The sequence below is a fragment of the Poecilia latipinna genome, unplaced genomic scaffold, assembly GCF_001443285.1.
Source record: "Poecilia latipinna isolate Pla-1442-1.1 unplaced genomic scaffold, P_latipinna-1.0 Scaffold1070, whole genome shotgun sequence".
NCBI classification, from domain to species: Eukaryota; Metazoa; Chordata; class Actinopteri; order Cyprinodontiformes; family Poeciliidae; genus Poecilia; species Poecilia latipinna.
In genome coordinates this window covers 303,787-325,416 of record NW_015113686.1, presented here as the reverse complement: position 1 = coordinate 325,416, position 21,630 = coordinate 303,787, and the positions used below count along the sequence as shown (strand labels likewise).

Here is a 21,630-nt window from a genome sequence, read left to right as displayed (position 1 = left end):
TGGCGGTTTCTCATATGGGCGACATGGACAACCACCCAGGGTGACATCTTGTGGGGGGAGGTATGTTTAGAGTTGCATTCAAAGACCTGATTCTATAATCTGTATTTCAATTTTCATTACTTTGCTTTTTTATACCACTGCAGTGGTATGTTTTGTCTGATGTTTTTTACCTTGTACATTTTTTAATTTGCTTTTTTTAATGTGCTATATTAAAAAAAAACACTTCCTTTGCCTTATACTAGCCAGTACAAGGTAAACACGTATTTCAGTTCATTTGAACTTTGAAGCACAGTCACAACATAAGGAGGCTCATTAGGTGTTTATCAAAAGTTAATCTGTATGAAAGATGTATTGAAATAAAAGTCCAAATAAAATGTTTTTGCTATGGGTAAAAGGCAGCCATATTTGATTTTGAGGGCAAGTTATTATAAACCCCCCCAACTTTCCCACTTGAAAATCTGATGTCATTGGACAGTTTGTGTATTTTTTTCCACCTTGCTCTCAGAAATTTGCTCTTCAAGTTATACGTAAATATAGAGGGCACAATTAATGTTGCAAACCATTTTCAACGCCAAGTAACCTTGTAACCTTTTGATTTTCTTTGGTTTCATAACTTGAGAATAAGTCCCGATTTTGAAATGTCATCAACTGAAAACAAAACCACTTGTCTCAAGTTTCCACATGAAAGAACTCTGAACATGGTTACTTCCATGCTTTTATTTTGAAATTAACTAAGCGGATGTTGCTAGCCGGGGGTTTAGCCGTAAATTTGTCTGACTTTAGCTTGTTGGAACAAGCTTCTCTGACAACACTTCCACACATTCCTCCTGCTCAAACGGTCTTGGCCTCAGTTCGGGGGTCGGTTAAGGCATCCAGTTCCTTTTATCAGCCAAAAACAAGCCGCCGAACCGAACCGGACTCCCTGTGACCCTCACGCCTCGCTTCGTTCACTGTGTGCGGCTCAGCGGCTTCAGCTGGCAGCAGGGAACCTGGTTCATTTAACGCTTTACAAGACTTGTTCTCCAACAGCTCCCGTGGGGAAGGCTGAGATTTTCAGCCTGCTGAAAGTGACGCTGTTGGTGGCGCAACGCCACGGGGAGTCTCGGTAGCCAACAGGGGTGACCGGGGTAACGTCCTATCTGGGTCGGTGTTTTCCTGGGTGAAGCCGCGGGGATCTCCAGCAGCCGCAGCGGCCATGGCAGGGGCTCGGACAGCTGTCGGGCTGCTCGTCCTGGTGTGTGTGAGCGTCCGCCGCGGCGCCTCCTTCAACCTGGACGTGGATAAACCCTTCGTCTACACCGGACCCGACGGAAGCTACTTCGGCTTCTCGGTGGACTTCTTTAAATCCGCAACCAACCAAAAGTGAGGGGTTTTTTTATGCATAATGGAATTTTAATGCTTATTCAAACAATTTCCATCATTAGTCATAGAAAGTTTGGGCAAATATTATATTTTTTAGCGTGGTTAAAGGCATAACACATAACATTGGAGCATAAACAAACTTTTCTTGGTTACATTTCAGATATTAAACTGAAACGCTTGCACATTTAGCATTCTCTTTTGTTTTCCTTTCTCTTCTAATAAGAGTTGCACTGATCAGACTTTTTTACCAGTAATGTCCGATTTTTCCTCTAGGTTTGTCTGACTAATCCAACTTATTATTGTAAGAATGGATCTATTCAATAAATGAGAATATTATTGATAAGTAAAAATGACATTTAAAATTAGAAAACTGTGTCAGACCAGTAAAAACAAAAACTCTTTAAAACCAGAATTTGGGCGTAATGAACCTTAAAGGTTGTTCTTTTCAGGAGATACCTTTTAATCTGACTGACACTCATCACAGGCTAATACACACAGAACATGTGTTTTACATGTGTCTGACTATTGTGAATCAAATAGAAACGAAAGAATTAAAATATTAATATTAAAACCATAAGCAAAAGTAGCTTATGCTTCTTACTTAAGCTGATTTCAAAGCAAGCACTTTGAGGTGTTGCGTTTCATTCTCTTTCTGAGCTGCCGATAACCAGTCAGAGCGAATCGATAAAGAATTGGGCCACTAATATTGAACTCAAACTGGCAGAGAGCGGCAGAAAGTGCCTGGTCACAGGCTGATTCTCCATTGGGAATGTCCAGAGTGTCTTTCTGCTTCATTTTTGGACATAAAGGTATTCCTTTTTATTCTTAATCAAATTTAACTATTAACACAGTAAAGCTTAGATGAAAATGCAAGACCAGTATCGGATACTTGAAAGTCTTATAATTTTACAAACAGGCTCTTTTCTAACATGAGCTGTTTACAATTTTCTTTTGATCTTTTTTTTTTAAGTTAATCTATGCAGTAAACGTGTGTTATTTTGAACAGCATGATTTACAGTAAATGGTCAAACGTGTTAAATTTTTTGAGGAATTACGTTCAACTTGGAAAATTGTCATTTCTGCTGAGGTTGGTACATCGACTTAGAATTTTTAATGTTAAAACTTGAGGGAGTGGCAATAAAAGTAGGAAACAAAACACATTATCCACAGAAATCGGTTAAAGAATGTATAAAATAGCGTGGTGCCATTCACTACACAGTCCATTTATACACCAAAAGTCGTGTTTAACATGTCAATAAATTTTATGCTGCAAAGTTATTAATTTAAACTAGCGGTGCACCGACAGCAGTCTTCTGACTGATCACCGGTCTTTAAAAAGCCTGATCTGCCGATTCCGAATTAGGCCAATACCAATTTTTTTTGTCTGAAACGTCACTAAATGTAGCAAAAAAGTCGCTGAATTGGCAATAGAGGAGTGACTGTTGTTTACTGCAGATATGCAGACTTGTCCTAGTGGGTCGGTCTGTCGGTCAAACCTCTCTAAAGGGAGGTCAGAGGAGGTGGTTGATTTCTTGACCTTTACTTGGATAAGATTGGCTTCACACATAACCATCGGCCAATTACTGATCGCCCAAAATTAAGGAAATAACTGCAGGAATCCACCACTCAGTCAGAAAGGAGGAGGGATTTAGCGCTGTCAATCACTCTTGTGCTCAGCCTCTCCTCCTTGCTGGTTCACAACAACATATCCTGCCACAAATGCTAATGCTAGCTAGTGCGGCTACCGACGACAGCGGATAAATGGTTTTACTTGAACGGTAATGTTCCTTTGCCTTTAGCACATTTGTCAGCGTGTATATGAGGTTGATTGACAGCACTAAGACTCGCCTCCTGGCTCTGATTGGCTGTTTTTGGTGAATTTCTTCAGACGGCCATAGTAGCTCGGGAAGAGGTGGAAGAGATCGATCTGTTCAGTAGGACAATATCCCAACAGACAAACAATCAATCAAAAGAAAGTCTTTGAACAAAACATGTTCAGGTTTTGATGTGAAAGGTGGTTCTGTAAGCTTTGATTTAAGATGCATATTTCATCTTTCTATTTGTAAATAAGTTGCCTTCCACTTCACAGTCATGCACTAGTTTTTGTATGACATCTAAATAAAATGCTTTGAGATTGAAACGAGACACAGTGGAAAAACTCATGGTTTATACATACTTTCTTTTCTTCAAGAAGCTGTATACATCGTGATTCAAAGCAGTCTAAGGGGAATATTTACTTATTTCCAGAGATGACAGAGGTATTGTTTCCACCGTGTGAGGCTGAAGCATGCGAGTCGTCTCTGACTTTTGTCTCCCATTTCCATGTTTCTTTTCTCGTGACTATTTTCAGTACGTCTGTCTGACAAGATAGCAGAATACTTCCTTCGAGCGTATCCACACGAAAAGCGGCTCTTGAAGCGTCTTAAAGGCTTAAGTTCTGTTTTTTGTTGTGTCACTTATTTGACGTTTTCCATGCAAGTTGCACAGCCAAACTTTTTATCAACAAAACACAATCCTTCAACAAACACAACCTTCCTCACGCCCTCAAAAGATAAAGTCCTGCTGTTAAACTTTTTCTTAGAAGTTTGCTACTCTAGAAAGATAAATTGGTAATAAATTGTTTGGCCAATTTGACCAAATTCTTGATCTCCGAAGTGTTTGGGTTTGTTTCACTTTGAGTGATTTTTGTTCAGCAAAAAGCCAAAAGCAACAAGAGCGTGCGATTTGGAGATAACACACAACCACCCGTTACTTGTGTTACTACTTTTACATGCTGACAGAACACCCTGTCTCAATGTAGCTCTTCTAAATGTGTGGGGTTTTTTCTTCCTCCATTCCACTGAAACCAGAGAGTAATTACGTTTTAGCTAATTCCTGTCATGCGATTCGGTCTGGTTCTGACATGTGCTTGTTGTGTATTAAGTGAATATTTCAAAGACAAGCGGGAAAGAAGGGTACACACTCCTTTCTACAATGAATGATACAGTATTCTTTTTTTTAATGGATGAATTTTGGCTTTCTTCCCTCTGATTTTTAGCTCAGATTTTTTTAACATCTACAGGTTTTTACGTGCATCCTTCTTAAGGCTGAATCAGGCAGAGGTTTGGACTTTGACTGGGTGGTTGCACTACTAGCCATTATTCCTTTTTTCTGCTGTAAATTTGCTGCTGTGTTTGGCTTCATTGTGCTGCGTCATCAAGTAGCAAAGCTATTTGCTACTTGGGGGTTGAGCTTCAGCATCTCTGTCTGGTCCGTTTTAATCGAACTCCGGTTTGTTTGTCAGTCCGGTTCGTTTGGGGAAGTGTGAACGTGCAGCTGAACTCACTCAAGTCATCGCCACTCTACCACTTTGCTTGACAACTGCTATGAGGTTAATGTGCCGCTACGCTGTTGTTGCCTCTGTTTCAAATATGAAGCTGTTCATTACGGCCAGACATCACTACTCGAGTCCCATCGGCCCCAGTGAGGTTGTTCCCACCCCAAGTCAGTAAGTCGCTAACTAAGGTACTCAAAGATGGGGTTATCAAGGGTTTCCCCCACAAAACCTGCTAAGCCTGGTGGTAGGGGGCGCTATAGGCCAGCCCACTGTGTTTCTGTTAAAAAATGTACAAACATTTGGAGGAGTACACGCAGGCATTGTAATTTGAAAATAATAGGGTGGGGCCAAGCAGGTGCAGGGATGGCACATCTCCTCGCTGTGTTCAATGGCAAGGGAGTGTTCAATGTGTGTTAAACTATAAACCTAGCTTAATCCATGTTAACTGCTACTGGTGTATAAAAAAAACACTATTTAAAATAAACAAGCCTGGTGGCCCGCCAGGCTTCTAATACTCTGGGGGAAACCCGGAGTTGTCCTTCTTTTGGAAATGCTTCACAACATGACCTCTGACCTTTTGGATGTTCACACCAGGAAAACTATTTGCCACATGATGACAGTTTTTCTCTCTTAAAATGGTTTTTAACTGATTTTATGACTCTGTGTTGATGCACATCAATGGCTGCTTTTGCTAGGTCACTGCTGCCATCTTTCCATCTCAACATTGTTTTAAGACACACCCATGTTTCTACAAAGCACATGCTGAGCTAACAGGGGAAATTAAACTGTCTGAATCCTTCTAGTCAGCGCTTTGCTGTTTTCCTGATGTTGTCAGCTGACATCCTAATACTCAGAATCGATACCCCGATAAATCAGTGGCCCGGAAACAAAAACGCCGTCTGACCCGTTAGGTTTTTCCCTCATTGTACGTTGTGATCCACTGGATTGCTTCCTGCAAATAAATCAGCTGCAATTAAAGCAGGCTGCTATGAACAAAGGCCTGCTGTTCTGAACACAGATGAAAACGGTCATCGCTGCAGGCAGCCAAGCGCTCGCTTTATATCGCCAAGCTGCACTTGTATTTACAAGATTTGCAGAAGGGCAATAAATTCAGGAAACAAGAGTAACGCAATAACTCTCACTTTATTTATTTTAAAACCTGAATGACCGGTCGCTGTTTTTCTGATTAGTTTTTCTGGCTGATATTTGTCTTTTAAAGCAGTTTGACAAACGAGAGATATTACCAGGAGATTGAATGAATAAACTTTAATCTAAGCCAGTCCATATATAGCGCTGTCTGTAATGATCTTTGAAAAACTGAGAGATGACGATGGTCTGAAAGGGCATCTTCCATCCACGACCCGATTTAGAAACCGTTAATGAAACGCCTCTCATTTTATCTGTGTTCCTCATCTTGCTGCCACTTGACCGCCTTCCTTTTCCTCCTCAGCTCCGACGTTCTCATCGGAGCGCCCCGAGCCAACACCTCGTCCAGCAGCACCGTGGTGGAGAGGGGAGCCGTGTATAGTTGTCCCTGGAAGAACGCCGCCAGCTGCCAGCAGCTGCTGTTCGACGACAAAGGTAACCAGGAACAAACGCCCCGACACAAAGCGAGGGCAAAGAGCAGAGAGCTACGTGTTTGTGGGGCACGCAGTCACCACCATACAGTTACCCTAAATAAAAAAAGGAGTAATGCATAGTTCATGCTGTCACAATAGCTCCACAAAACATCGTGATAAAACTGTAAGTCCATATCGCCCACCTCTACTGTGTCGGCGTCAGCATTTCGGTTTTAGTCAGGCACAGCTGCAGGAGATGACAGAGTTAACCACAGTGGGTTTAATAAAAGGAGTCTGCTTCATGCTGCACTTCCTGACTCATGGCTAACTGTGAAAATGGTCTAAATTTGTCACAGACAGAATGACCCCAGAGTGACCTGGAAACAAAACGCCGTCTTTACCCGCCAGGTTAGAAAATAAAGCAAGCCGGTGAACACAGGCCTGCTGTGGCCACAAATGAATAACTTTGTGTTTTACAGTGTAATCAATAGGTTAATGAGGGCTGAGCTCGATATGCTGCTGTTGCCTCGTGTCGGGACACATTCAGGAATGTATTTTAAAGGAGGAATGCAGGCTCATCTGCAGAGGCAAGTTCTCTTCCCCCCGTTTCTCCAAGTTGCAAGTGTTTCTTTAACGGGCTGTTGCCCCAGCCTTAAAAAGTCTGAAATTCATCTGCCTTAAAATGCCTTAAATTAATCAGGAAACAAGCAAGCTGGCCTTAAATACTCTAATCAAATGTCTTAAGTTTTGTCGTGTATCCTCCTGGCCTGTATTTAATATTTGCCTGTATGCAACCAGGTTGTCTACATTTTAAAACAATTTCAGTCATTTAAACATGTTTTTTTTTCTACATTATGAGAACATTCTGATTGAAAAATATATAATCATAAACATTTATCATTTTCAATTGGTTACAATTGTCAAAATTGTCAAGTGAAAATTTATTTCTTGCTGAGTAATAAACTATATTTTGATAAAACAAATAAATTAGGCAAGTTTTTTTAATTTAATGTGTGGATCACTGTAGACAAAAAACAAGTTTTGCATGTTGTCCTTAAATTTCAGTTATTAAAAGAAAGACATTTAATTTGCTTATTTTTGTAAGGTCAATTTTCTTCCAGTTTTCTTGCCTAGAAAAATATTGAGTTTATTTTCAGCAATAAGAACAGGATTTGGGTGAAGTTTCTTTGAAAACGCTCGTTGTATTTAGCTAAGTTTAATAAATGAATTGTATAATTTTTGAACTGCAAAAAAATCACTTAAAGCTATCTGCTCTGTGACATATCCTTCTGCTCTTTCCTTCTTGCTTCAGTCAGAAATGAGAGATATTACTGAAACGTGATGTGGCAAATTAATATTCAGGAACTTTATCTGACAGGGTGCAGGAGACAGGAAGCCAGTTTTGCGGTTGGTTTATTACTTCCTTATCAGCATCTCTTGGTGCGTGGCAGCATTGCCTCACTCTTAAGGTCTAACTCTGACTATCACGATCTCTTACAAATATGACTTCCAAACACATTTTAACCCCAGATGAAACACACAAGCCTGGTATATTTCCTAATCGCTGTAAGACTCGGTAACAGCTGTCATGCGCGGCCTGAATCATCGGTCCAGATCTGCATATGACTCACTTTGTTTTCCTCCAGGAGATAAAAACAATGAGTACTAAGAAAAACCTTGAAACTGTTTTAGAAAACCAAGGAAAGCGTTTCCATTAACCCAGAAGGCAGAGGAACGGAGAAACGAGCTCCATCTTGCAGAACCTAAAACGTTCCCTCAGAGCAACTCGTGGTGCAATCACCGTCAGGTGTGCCGACTTTCCCAATTGCGACGCATTGATGTTTCTCCGCCTGACAACCAGAGGTATTTCCATTATGTTGTGGCTTGTATCTGTTCCCATTCCTTCCCTGCTGTCAGAACAGCAGCTGGGTAAACACTGTAGTGCACAAACTTCATTTTAGCTGAATTTTGGTGGCGTCGCTCACACTTTCTAATCACTGTAACTTTGCAAAATGCGTTGGGTTGGCTCGCATACGGGCCCACGTAAAAACGGCTAACCGATTCCCGTCTGCTTAGCGCTCTGCGTCGGAACGAGAGCTCACGTGTAACACTCAGCAGTTTCTTGAAATCAGGTCAGCTCTAAAAGCAGAGAAAACACTGGAAAGCTCCGATAAACAGAGAGAAGCTTTTGGAGCCGCTGGAACACAGAGCAGTTCAGGCCAAGAGGGACGGCCGTGTGTTTGTGGGCCGGGGAGCTATTGTGTGTGTGTGAGTGTGTAGTCGAGTCTGGTTGGTATTCTGTGGCAGACCTCAGCAAACTGAAGTTGGCTGTAACAAACACACCACACTCTAAAACAGTGCAGCCCTCACCCCCTCCCACTCGATATCCACTAAATAGACACTACGGCCTCGATATTCCACATGCTTGGAATAATTTGTGTCCTAAGTTATGACTGTGTCCTTTCAGAGCAACATAGACAAACAAAATAAACACTTGATGTTCCTTTGACCTTGGGTTTCATTGATGATTTCACAATAAAATGCTGCAAACGTTTAAAAACATGCTGCTGATTTTGAAAAATAAAGTGTTACAGCAGCACAAACAGGTAAATTGAGACTAGAAATATCTGCATATAATTAACATTGAGCGTATATGTCGATTGAAAATGACAGTAGAAGTAGGATAAGCAATCTACAGTGCTGCATATTAGAAATGCAATATTAGTACCAGTTATTGGAAGGCGTTTATCATATCAGCTATCATTTATCGTGATAAATTGCTTATCAAGATAACAGTTTTGATTTATTGGTGTCACAATAATTTCCAAGCCTCCCAGAACTGTTCTTCATGTTGGGATCGATAGCTTTACCATTTTGCTCCCTTTCCACAGGTTTAGCTTTCAATCTCCTCTCCATTCACAGCGTTCTCTTAAGAGACAGAGTCCAGTGGACCCCACAAGGTTTTTTTTTACCTTGTGTGGCAGGTCACATTGATCCGGACTGCACTTTTAAGTGTTGTTTTTTTTTTTTTCTGTCTGTGTGGTTTCGGGAACTGACGGTCTGACGGGACACCCCTCCCCGCTCCCCCTCTGTCCGAATGGGTGAAATCTGCTGTTGTCCTCTTGAGCGTCGCACTAAATTGATTTGTATAATATATTAGAATTTGCCCGCGATTGTGTTAATGTGGGCCAGAAATTCACAAAATAAAAAATTCAAGGTTTTATGAAGGAAGTGATGACTTTTGACTTTGTTCCCTTCTATCTGGAATACATGTGTGGGAGTTTAACTCCTGGTTTGTTTTTTTGTTGTTTTTTTTAACCCTAAAAACTGAAGCAGTTGCAAATGTCCACATCTGAACTGGAGTTTAAAAGCTGTTAGAGATTAATATTGGCTATTCTTATAAAGTCTGTAAGTTTTGATGTCACTTTTCTTTGATTTCCCTTCATAAGCTTACTTTGAAGTTGGCAATAAAAGCAACCATCAATGAAATTAGGAAACTATTGACTTGTTGTGGTTGTTGCGGGAAACTGTGTGACTCTTTTAAATCGGCGTAACCTTAAATTTCCCTACTCTGTAGACGTCCAGTGTTCTTCATGTCAGCCACAGTGTCAGTGGGTTAGGTTTCTTGGCTTCTGAGAGACTTGTTGGAACACCTGTGGAGCATTTGGCCTCATGCGGTGCTCAGTTCCAGGCATTTTATGCCCATAAAAGGTAAATTCATCTTACATGGCCTTATTAAGTGCAAGTTGTGTAGCAGGCTGTTCAAACAGGATGTTTATGTTCTCGCTGCATTCAGGCTGCAGGCCTAATGTTGCAGAAAGATGGATCTAGCAAACATCTGCACTGCTCCAGTGCCTTTAAGAAAAACTGACACTGAGAGGCTGTAGGGCCCAACAGAAACAGTTACTGAGTGGCCTAGTTGGATTGTTTTTGTGCGTGTGCGTGTGTGTGTTTTTTCTTACAAAGGAGGTCTTTGTTTTTGATTTGACCTGCATGATTGCTGACCAAAGCTTCACTGGAATGGCAGAATTAACTGGAAGTCATTTGTGTGTGTGAGGATATGTGTGTGTGGCTTGTTTCTGACTCATCGGTCGTCTTTTTCACTTTGACCAACTCACCACTGTTCACCACAGTCTTTTGTTCCTGCTGTTTCTTTTAAACTCCCTTTTAGATGTCAGCCATCTGATGTTAAAATGTGCTTTCCAGCTATTTTGAGCAACATGTAGCGGCAGCTACGCTGAAACAAAACGATGTAAATATCTCCGACGTAAATCTGCAAAGTTTTCTACTCTGCAATTATGCCGTCTTGTCTGCACGGTAAGATGCGTGCCAAAATTATACATCCATTAACATATAGCAGCAGTTATTTAAAGCATAAAAATTTTAATTTTGTAAAAGAACAATTTAATAAGGAAGATATTTACTCCAAAATGTTTCCACTTTGAAATGACTGCGTCTGACATTTTACATGATTTTCTACAGCATGTCCTTCTACTGCAACATGTCATTCAACACCAAGATTTTAACTAAACAACCTTTAATTAATGTGAAAAACGAACTAAACATTTTCAACCAAAAGCTCCTAACGTGATGCTCAGGAGGAGAGTGGCAGATGTCACCGTAGGAGAAAAGAGTTGTCCCATCAGACCGTCAGTTCCTGAAACCACACCAAAAGAAAAGACAAAAAAGAAAGAAAGCTTGTGGGGTGGACCACATCCCATTAGGCCACTGATGGTTTAATTATTAGTAAATGTCTCTAAATGGACATTTTGAAACACTCAGGTCCTTGTTTGGTTAAATAGAAATTCAAGTGTTTCATAATTGAAGTTTAAAACTTCATGAGAATCACCCACAATATATGCATATGCTTAGAACATTGCAACTATTTTAAATACCACATACCATATGTCGTCATTTTCTCATGAATTAAGGGAGATATGTTCTTTCCTGAGCCTGAACTGTAATCATGTTGATCATCCTTGAAATCATCAACCGTCTCTATGATTATTATGAGCATCATCTGAGCTGGTTTTTGAGTTCTGACCCAATAGGCCAGGGAGGATTTTGGTTGCAGCATTAGCGCTAGTGTTGCTAGTGTAGCTTTATGGTTGTAGAGTCATGTTCCTCTTTCTCAACGGGTTTCTGTCAACCCGTTGGTTTAGGAGGCAAGCGCTCAAATGGACAACAAAAACAGTCTGTTGTCATGGCTACAGGTCTTCCAACATGGTAAATAGTTGACAGCAAACACTTTGCACCATTGGCGAATGATTCATTACCATACGGAGAGATTAGGGGCTCCAGATCTACTGCGTTGCCAAACTGGGTTAAACAAATCCTATTCAAATTTGTCCACAGTGTCCGGTTGGCTTAAATGTGATTTAGCTGACACTTTTCTGGTAACACAGTTCTGAGAATCAAAGGAGTTTTAAAATCCACTTTCCACATAAATGTTTTTATTTAATCAGGCTGGAAAATCCTAAACTGGGTGGAATATTTGTCTACTTCCCTCATCTACTCGTCTGTTTCCTTTGTGTTAGATTTGTCTGTGATTTATCTCTATTTGTCTAAGTGACTCAGAGCTAAGTGATGTTTTCGAGCTGTGGTCTCTGAACTCAGCACGGCTTTACTCCTCTGTCTGTGGGCAGAGAGCTGGACAGAACCAGCCGCTGTCGCCTCCATTATCAGCGCTCTGTTCGTACATACAAAGTGTCGGTGTCAAATTTTGGTATGCGTCCCAGTACTTTTCCAGTTCTTGACTCGTTTCCTTACAGCTACAGTATTGTAACTTTTATAAAAGTATATTTTTTAACAATTTTTTAAAAACTGTGACCATGTTGTGACAGTGTGTTATGTGGCAGATAATCTGTGAAAAGATCCATCTCCTCCACCTCCTCCCTGCGCTGCTGTTGCCATCTGATGAGAAACACTAAAACCAACCAATCAGAGCCAAGAGGCGGGTCTTAGTGCTGTCAGTCAACCTTGTGAACGCTAATGTGCAAATGGCGGAGAAACAGCTCATCATTACAAAAAGCCGTTCATCCATTGTCCTCAGAGGCCATGCTAACTAGCTTTAGCATTCACGACAGGCATGAATAACAGCGCTAAGACCCTCTTCCTGCCTCTTATTGTTTAGTTTTTAATCTGATTATGTCTCATGCAATGCTGTCATGACATGATGACAGCTTCAACAAATATGTCAGAAAAATATTTTTTAAAAGTTACTCGCTGCGATCCGGCGAGACAAAATCTTCTTATCCGTTTTTATGCCCCAGGTGTCCACAGTTTTACCCTTAAATTTAACTAGAGATTCACTAATCAAAGCCCATTTCCAATGACGCCTTTTTACACTCCAGGTTTTTTACTAGAAGACTCATCCTGCTTTTTAACACAGATCAGCCTTGCTGGAATACATTACTCCTTCCTGGTATCTGTTGAAATCTCACTGACAGTTTGGAAGTAGAAAGCCCAGGCAGCACGTGTCGCTATGGTGCCCCAGAGATAATCAGCCCTCAGACCAGCTGTGTCGGTCCTGACCTCCTGACCTTTGCCGCATGTCTATTCCCCGCTGTCTTCATATTTTTCCTGTCTGAAGCTCATGAATCTTCTGAATGACAAACTAAGACGTCCCTGCAGAAAATTATTTTTCCTTTCTGTTTACTTTTTCCAACTCGCTGCCACAGGAAGTGATGAACGTTGAGTCTTCGTTGTCCAGTAAGAACTGACACACTAGTTCTTGGTTACGGTGCATTCACTGATGTTTAGACTACAGTCAGATACCGCTTACCAGCTGATTCTGTGAAAGAACACTATTTTCTGTAATCTAATTTAACAATCATCTCCTGTGTTTTTTTTTTGTTTTTTTTCATAGATGACCGATTTAAAGATGGCAATCAGATCGAGTTTAAGTCCAAACAGTGGTTTGGTGCCTCAGTGCGTTCTGATGGAGAACACATCCTGGTAAGATCTTAAACACACACATTTGGGTTCAGTTCTCACTAGCTCTGATCAAATTACAAATGTTACAAAAACTTTCTCTAAAAAACCAAACAATTTTGTAATCTCTGTCCCTCCATCAAATAAGAAGGTCAATTTAAATTACAAGTAAAAAAGTTTGTTCGCAGTTTGTTTGTGGTTTTTGCCAGCGGTTGTTGATTGTGTGACGCGAAAAAAAGTGTTTCCATTGCAGTTTTGCGAAATAAACCCATTTTGATACGGCCAAAAAAACACTTCATCCTTGCGCTAAAACTTTTTATCGAAAAACAAGTCTGTTATGAAAATGTATTTTCGCAATGTCAGATTGCTGAATTATATGGCCAATAAAAACACAGCTACTGCGGAGCACAGACTGCTCAAACTGGAGATATTAAGTGTTGCCTGGCATTCAGTCGTTTCCATTTTGTGGCCACTTTACGTTGAGGATTAAAATGTAAGGAACATTAATGTAAATGCAATGAGCGCAAAATTTATAAGATTGATAGAACAGATGTGCATTCTCTCCAGAAATCCTCTGGATTGGGCGTTGGGCCAAAAATGTCAAACTTGGGGAAAATTTCCCATAAAGTAATGAGAAATAGACATAAAAGTCCTCATAGTTTTATTACTTATTAGTTTGTTTGGCTGAAGGGTGTTGTGTATCTAAAGATGGTTACAGAAATACCAAAGTCCAGGTTGTGGGGTGGGTCAGGGGAATTGGAAGCATGGAAACCCTCACCTCCTCTTGAACCTGAACAAAACAAAGAGCGGGATTGTGCAGCAGTAGAAATAAGCAGAAGACCTTTTCCATGAAGACGTACAACGTGTAGGAGGTGAGGGAATATAAACCCCGTGGTTCACACCTGGGCAACACATTGGACTGGAGATGAAATGGTAAACACATAAGACTACCTCAGCTATAGATTAAACACATTCACCTCATCTTCCCATTGCTTTATGCTGCTGTGACGCCAAAAATCCCAAAACACTGGGAGTCTTTCTTCCACCTGGAAAGATTCTGAATATTACAGTAGTTAAAACAAACTGTTCTTGTTTTAAAAGAAAAACAGTCTAAGGTGTCTTCAGTTGGCTGAAGTTGACTTGGAGTCATGTAGAGTACTAATTAAATGGTTTTATTGTGAAAAAGAGAACCTGAAACCTAAATCCATTTCATGTAACAGCTCAGAAATCTGCAACATTGTTACCTTGTTTCTTCTATTTTCACGTTTTATCGTCGTTATCTTGCCTAGTGCTTAGGGGTGCACCGATAAATCATTTCCGATTTCCTCAATTTTGGGAGACTGGCCAATAGTTACATGTGAAACCGATCTTATCCACCTCCACAAAGGTCAGAAAACCAGCCACTGTTCCCTTTTACTCTACTACAAGAAAGGGCTGACAGACGGACCCGTCTACATAGTTACGTCAACACAGTCAACAATAGTCACCCCACTGTTGTCAATTTGACGAGACTCGTGATGTATAAAAGATAAAGAGACTAATTGTTAATGCTGCAACATCTAGGTCAAGAAAGGTATTAATTAAAAAAAGAAAAGTAGGCGGGCCATGCTAACTTGGCTAGCTTGACTTTGATAATCTTGAGCTATAGATGTACTGTGGAATTTGGTGTGTTTCAGATCAGTTAAAAAAAGAAGAAAAATGAAATCCACACACCAACTCTGACAGACCATAAGTAGAGCAGCTGTTTAAATCAGCTAATCAGCCACCCTGTGTAGAGATGATCACTTTCAATAATCGTTAAATACACATTCAGCCTGAAAATATAATTCTTCACCAGATTGGATGGTCTGTCCTCAGAGAGATGTTGTGAGTCAGTTGCTTTGGGAACGGGTCTGTGTAGCGTAGACAACACAGAGGGTGAGGGAGAACAAAAGAATATGAGTGGTTTTGTGCTATTTTTGATGGTTTTTCTATGTTATTCTTTCCTTTGCTGTGGCGCACTGCACTAAATTAATAATACCTACATCCCCAGGTTTCACTTTGTTCAAATTGGTCCCAGAAGAACCATAGGTTGGCTACTTCTGAGATTTAAAAAATTGGTATTGGCCAAAATCTGAATCGGCAGGTCAGGCTTGTTGTTAAAGTTTGCTGATCTGTGATTGACCAGAAAACCGGCGCTCCCTCTGCTAGTGACGGTTTGCTCCGAGCCTGGGTTCTGCACTCAGAGCGTGTCCGTTGTGTTTCAGGCCTGCGCTCCCCTCTACCAGTGGTCCACCTTCGGCTTCAGCGAGAGGGAGCCTGTGGGAACGTGTTACCTGAAGAAAGGAAACACGGTGGTGGAATACTCCCCCTGCAGATCCAGTACGTTCCTCGTTGTGTTATTGGATGCTTGATTCGAGGTCATCGTGGAGCTTAGGCGGGAAATTAAATCACTCCCAGAACTTAACAGCAAATCTTCCAGCTCAAGCTGAAAATAACAACAGAACATTACTCGGGAGGCCTTCCGGTCTCGGCCTTTATAAATGTGAGACTGGGCTTTGATGTTTCCACTGTTTGACTTCTTTTTTTCCAGGTTCCCACACTCCAGAAGGACAGGGTTTCTGCCAGGCTGGCTTCAGCGCAGACTTTGTTAAGGTAGGCAAGCAGCGCAAACCCAAACAGATCATCATTTAAATATTTATGGGGTTAGTTTTAAACAGTTTTTATTATGTGACATAGACCTGTGAGGCCGATTCATGCAGTAAACTGTAAATGAACTGAGCTTGTGCAGTGTGTGTGAAGTCAGATCGTCACTCATGCTGCTTATATCCTGGAGCCGCTCAGTTCCACTTTTGATTCCTGCTACCAGTTGCAGTGCTGCTAGAGTTTAATGACTAATTGGAGAAAATCATAAAACTCTTAAGTAAACATGTCTGGATTTCAAGGACTTTTTATTTTCTGTAAATCAATCAAGTGTTCGAATTGAGATCTCTAGCAATATTATTATTATAGAAATTAACACAATTCTGCATTTAAATTGAACAACAAAACAAAGCATAGTTAGAAATAAATGCATAAAATAGATATAAATTCATGCTAAAGGTGAAATGAAATAGCATGTTCAATTACACTGAGGAACACTTTGGATTATGTAATCTTAATTATAAAAAAATAACAGAAAAGCCTCAGCAAAAAGACTGAGGTCCAAAACAACCATTGTATTTTTATGAGTTTTCTGCTGTTCATGGTGTTAAAAATCTTTGGTTACGCTAATAGAAGTTTGTAGGTAGCATCAGCGTCAAAATTAGTTCTCGTTTGAAAAGTCAAAATGAAGACTAGTTTATTCCAGCATCCATGTTTGTTTTTATTTTATCCTTTGAATACAGGAGGTCTTTGATTCTCCCCCATCACAGGAGTATAAACATGTCCTGATGTTTATGAAGCTAAAAAGTAAAGTGAAAGTAATACTGAATTTGCTTTTTCTTTCTTTTTTTTCTGTTTGTGGCTTCAGAAAAGTAACAGAGTTGTGGTGGGAGGACCGGGCAGCTTCTACTGGCAGGGTGAGTGTTCAGGGTTCAGAGCTGGATACATTACTTTTCTGTTTTTTTTTTTTTTTTTTTGGTATCTGGGTGCAGATACCACCTCCAGGATTTCTTGTTTGTGCTCTCAAGGTTTCCTCTGGATGGTTATTCTGATACACATTAGACCTTGATATAATCAGAATGAGTCTGAGCTTTAGTCTCTATTGTCAGAGTGTTTTGGCCAAGACATGTAAGAGCTAAAAAGCTGTAATTAATGACAACAAAAGCATTCAGGCCCAAAAGAGGCACCCATCACAACAGAATGTTAACATAAATAGTATCTGTTTTATATTTTCCTTCTACATTTTGCTTCATTTGTGCATGTAATGATTTACAGTTGCTGGTAGGTGGATCTCATTATATTTGGACAGAGCTGAGCCGCCCTCTCTGCTCCCATCTGTTTCCTGCCTTTAAATGACACTAAGTTGCTCCCAGGCCTCTAATGTTTTAATCTTTTTTTTAAATAAATAGTGTCACGTCTAGCTGAAGCAGAGCGTCTCAAATATGTCAGAGATCCACAGAGAGCTGATAGCTGGGCGAACAAACTCCCACGTTTCCTTAAGCAACAGAGTAAAGATTTGTCCACCTGTCTTACGGCTGAGACAAAATCCCACAGTGGAGCTGAGCTGCAATGTTCAGTCAGAAACTCTTTTTTTCCAACGTTGATCCGTGTATTTGACAGACGCACTCGCTCGGTATCGAGCCAAGAAAGCTGTTCTGACTGTGAGCAGTTGGGTATAAATCTGACTCTGTGCCTCGTCTCACACCGGACAGCAGCTTGCGTCATCGCCGCCTTAAGAGTTTAATGAGGAGGTGAGGTTCAGGTGGGCCGAGCGGCAGACGATGTGTCCACGGCGGCGGATGGTTGTAATCCCCGTCAGCCCGTCTGACCTCAGAGGGCGTGACAGCGGCTGCATCCTGAGCGCTGACTCAGGAGCATGCATGTTTTCTGGCTGCGTGGAGCGGCTCCTCCTTGGCTGTGTTCTCCTAATTATTGTTTCCTGTTGAGTCAACACTCGCACAACCACACACACACACACACACACACGCACACACACACACACACACACACACACACATAGAGAGCTCTGTTTCTGATTAGATGGCTGTTAGCATCTTGTCCCTGTGGCTGCTGTAATAATGTCAGGTTTTTTTCTACACCCAAAGTGTTCTTTAAAATGAGGGGAAAAAAAACATTCACTCGTTTCTCTCTGTACATTTCTCCTTCCTAACTTTATGTTTTAGATTTTCTTTTCCAGTTTTGTACTTTTCAGATTGCGGGATCCTGAGTCTCGATTTGTTCCTCATCGTTCTCTTCTTCTCTCCTCAGGCCAGTTGATTTCAGACAACGTCGACGAGATTTTAAAACGCTTCAACAACGACTACGTCACGCCGTATTCAACCACGCTTTCCACCAAATCAGCCGGTGCCCAGTATGACGACAGCTACCTCGGTATTCACACCCACACACACCCACACACACACACTCCTGATTAAGACGCTCCATGCTGCCAAAGGTTTTCGCTCAATTATCAGATTCAGGTGTTCCAATCACTGCTACAGCCGCAGGTGTTTAAAATCAAGCAGGTATTTCACAGAGGAGTTGAGATTGGCTAAAGGGCAGTTGCATAAAGAGTGGGTTTCCATGGCGATCCGCTTCAATCCAAGCCTTACATCACCAAGTGTAATCCATGGTTTTGGATGCAGTGCTGTAAAGCACGCCTTTAGGTCTGAAACGATTAATCGGACTCATCGCAATGAGTCGATAATTTAGTTAATCGTCAACTAATTTAGTGATCGATTAATCGTTTCAGCCATTTGCTGAAAGCAATACTCAGAGCAGTAATTAAGCCAAAACTGTACAAATGTATATCTATTGCCTTTAAAATGATAATAAAGAAACCTTTCTCCGTAAATGTTATTTGCCTTCAGGCTTTTAGTTCCCAATTCAAATTTTGTAAAATAAATTTCTTACTAAGCTCCTTTTGCTACCCATAATTCTTAATCATTTAATCTAAAACATAACTAACAGATCACTGCTTGATGCTAAATCTAGGTAAGTCGAGCTTTTCACATGCTGATGTTGGAAGTATGTTCTTTTAGCTGTAGATCCATCCTTTGCTACAGATGATCAAACTTGCGCTAAAGGAATTCTGTGTTACTGCATTTTAGGCAGTAAAATTTTTATTTTATGATTTAAAAACCAAATTATTTGTTTATTTGCATTACTTAATGCATTTCTAATATTGTGTGGAAAAAAGTCTTAAATGGTTAAATGAAAAATCTGAAAGACGTGTCGAGTTTTTCATCCGATTAATCGATTAATCATCACAATAATCGATCGATCCAGCAGACGCGTCTGGGTTTGACCGTTTCCAGGGTAACAACATTTGCTTGCTTGTATCTATGAAGTGTACAGTTTGGTAGGAGGTCTCGGCTCCTTGGTTCCAGTGAAAGGAACTCCTAATTGTTCAGCACACCACAACTTTATGAACAACTTCCTGCCTCCATCTTTGTGGGAACAGTTTGGGACTCAGCCACTTCCTGTTCCAACATGACCGCTTGTACCAGAACACAAGACAAGGTCCTTAAATATGTGGATTAGCAAGCTTGATGTAGGAAAACTTGACTTTTTGGTGGCTGAAAACTTTGAGGTCTTTACTGAGGGTTTTGAAGTGATTTCTTTTGTAATTTCTGCCACATTACTGTGAACACCATAACTTGAAACCTAGAAGATCACAGGATCTGAATCTTTCCTGAGCGATTTCACGTCTCTCTGTCGAACAGGATACTCTGTGACGGTCGGGGATTTCAACGAGGATGGGAAGGAAGGTATGTCCGCGCTGATTCCAACAGTACCAACACTTTTTTGAGGATGCATCTGTTTGTTTAGTTTTTTCCCCCCTCATAAAACTCAATGAACTGAAAACTGTTTGCAAAAATACATGAAGAGCTGAAACTGGGATAAATTTGCTAGTTGTTTGAAATAGAAGTCAATTCGATGTAGAATGTGAGTAATAAACAGAGGCTCTTAGAAACAAGAAATGTCTCTGGATTCTCCACTTGGATCTCATCTGTTCTCTCCTTTCTGTCCTCAACAGATTATGTGACTGGAGTACCGAGGGGGGACAAGGCTCTGGGTTATGTAAGTGTCACTTGTTGCATTTAAGCTTCTGTCGCCTGTCTGTGATGTGAGACAATAATTATTTTTCTGCATTCTAGACAAATTGCATATCGATTTAGCAACAAGTTGTTTTTATGCTGCATCCACAAATGCCATCACTACCATTTCCCAGTTCCTGTTTCTATTTCTGCTTGCAGAATGCGTCTCGTCTTCTTGAAATAAACGAGAAGTGTTTTTTTGTTATTTTAAATTGCTCTTAAAGCTGCAGTATGTAGCTTTTTTTTACCTTTTTCTTTTCTTACATATTAGTTGAAACTGTCACCATGTCGTTTGGTATAAGACAGGTAATCTGTGAAAAGGTTGAGGTCCTCCATTTTCTCCCAGTGCTGACTAGAAACAACCAATCAGAGCCAGGAGGCGGGTCGTGTGTGGTGCTATTTTCACTTCCTCTCTTGCTCTCCGCTTCAGCTAGCATAGCCTGTCATGAATGCTAAGGCTAGCAAGCATAGCCTCAGATGACTGCGGCTAAACGGTTTTCCTGCAAAGTTGTTTCAATGCTGTTGATTAACAGCGCTAAGACCCGCCTCCTGGCTCCAATTGGTTGGTTTGGTGCATTTCTTCAGACGGCTATAGTAGCTCAGGGAAGAGGTGGAGGAGATCAATCTGTCTCATAACAAATGTGTAAAAAAACTCATGTTTTAATAAATGCCACAAACTGCAGCTTTAAACCCATTTAATTATGTATTACATTAAATGTTACTGTCTTTTAAAAAGGTTCAGTTAGCAGACTAATTGATCCGATCTCGATGCAGCCGGTGTGATACTTGTCATGTTCTGCGTTCCTGCTTCAGGTGAACATCTTCAATGGAGCCAACATGGAGTCCATGATTAACTTCACCGGCTCGCAGGTAAGCTTCAGTAAATGTCGCAAAGCGCAGGCGGCGAGTTCTGGCTGCGTGGATGTGTCATTTCCCATGATGCAGGTTCTGCTCAGCACCGTCTAGAACGAGTGTGGAAAACCGTCTCCTCTCAGAAAGTCGCCGCTCTGCGAACCAACAGTAATTAACCTAAATGCGGCGCAGCAGAAACAGTCATTTTGTTTTGGCACGTAATTGTCCGACAGAATGAATGAAATTACATGTTTAATGCCGTTAAGAGCAGCTGCTCTGCAAATGAGTTATGGCCACACGGGCAAGAGGCAGGGAAGGGTGTCAAATTAAAATAGTTCTGTGGCATCCAGATAAACTTTCAACCTGTATTCAGTTTGTGGTGAACCGTTGGATAATGTCAGCAGAAACAGCCGTGTTGTTACGTGGCTGCTGAGGAGGAGAAGCTCTGCTGCTCCGCTGACTGACTGGCTTCTGGCTGGATTTCTTTCTGTCCACATGATGGAGAAAATTCTCCTTTTAACAGTCAGGCAGCTGATTTTACAACCTACATAAACTCCGTGTGCAGGCCTGTCACAGAAACAAATTTTATAGGGCGATAAACTGTTCCAGAAGTTATCGTGATAAACGATATTGTTGTTGTTGTTTTGAGACCATCTTCAAGTGATATGATGGTAATTGCATAAAAATGCAAGAACATATTCAAGAATCAATAAACTTTAAATTCTAATGAACATTTAACACCGGAACTGGAAGACATTTTAAATATCAAAAAAGAAAAACAACAAATAAGATAAATTATGGAGTCAAAAAAAGACCTAGTTGAGACCAAAGCACCAAACTGAAGAGCTTTTTTTTCCAGGTTTTAGTAGAAAAAGAGACAGAAAAG

At 40.8% G+C, this 21,630-nt stretch overlaps 1 protein-coding gene across 1 annotated transcript in view; it reads left to right on the top strand.

Moving 5' to 3' along the window:
• The first annotated feature begins 755 nt into the window (after positions 1-755).
• Positions 756-21,630, top strand: part of itgav (integrin, alpha V) — a 40,770-nt gene continuing 19,895 nt past the window's right edge. The window contains exons 1-10 of the mRNA XM_015051839.1: positions 756-1,362; positions 6,129-6,259; positions 13,106-13,194; positions 15,417-15,531; positions 15,743-15,804; positions 16,661-16,709; positions 18,061-18,183; positions 19,518-19,562; positions 19,832-19,875; positions 20,706-20,762. Coding sequence (XP_014907325.1) covers positions 1,196-1,362; positions 6,129-6,259; positions 13,106-13,194; positions 15,417-15,531; positions 15,743-15,804; positions 16,661-16,709; positions 18,061-18,183; positions 19,518-19,562; positions 19,832-19,875; positions 20,706-20,762 — 882 coding nt within the window. The 5' untranslated portion in view covers positions 756-1,195. The remainder of the gene's footprint in view (positions 1,363-6,128; positions 6,260-13,105; positions 13,195-15,416; positions 15,532-15,742; positions 15,805-16,660; positions 16,710-18,060; positions 18,184-19,517; positions 19,563-19,831; positions 19,876-20,705; positions 20,763-21,630) is intronic.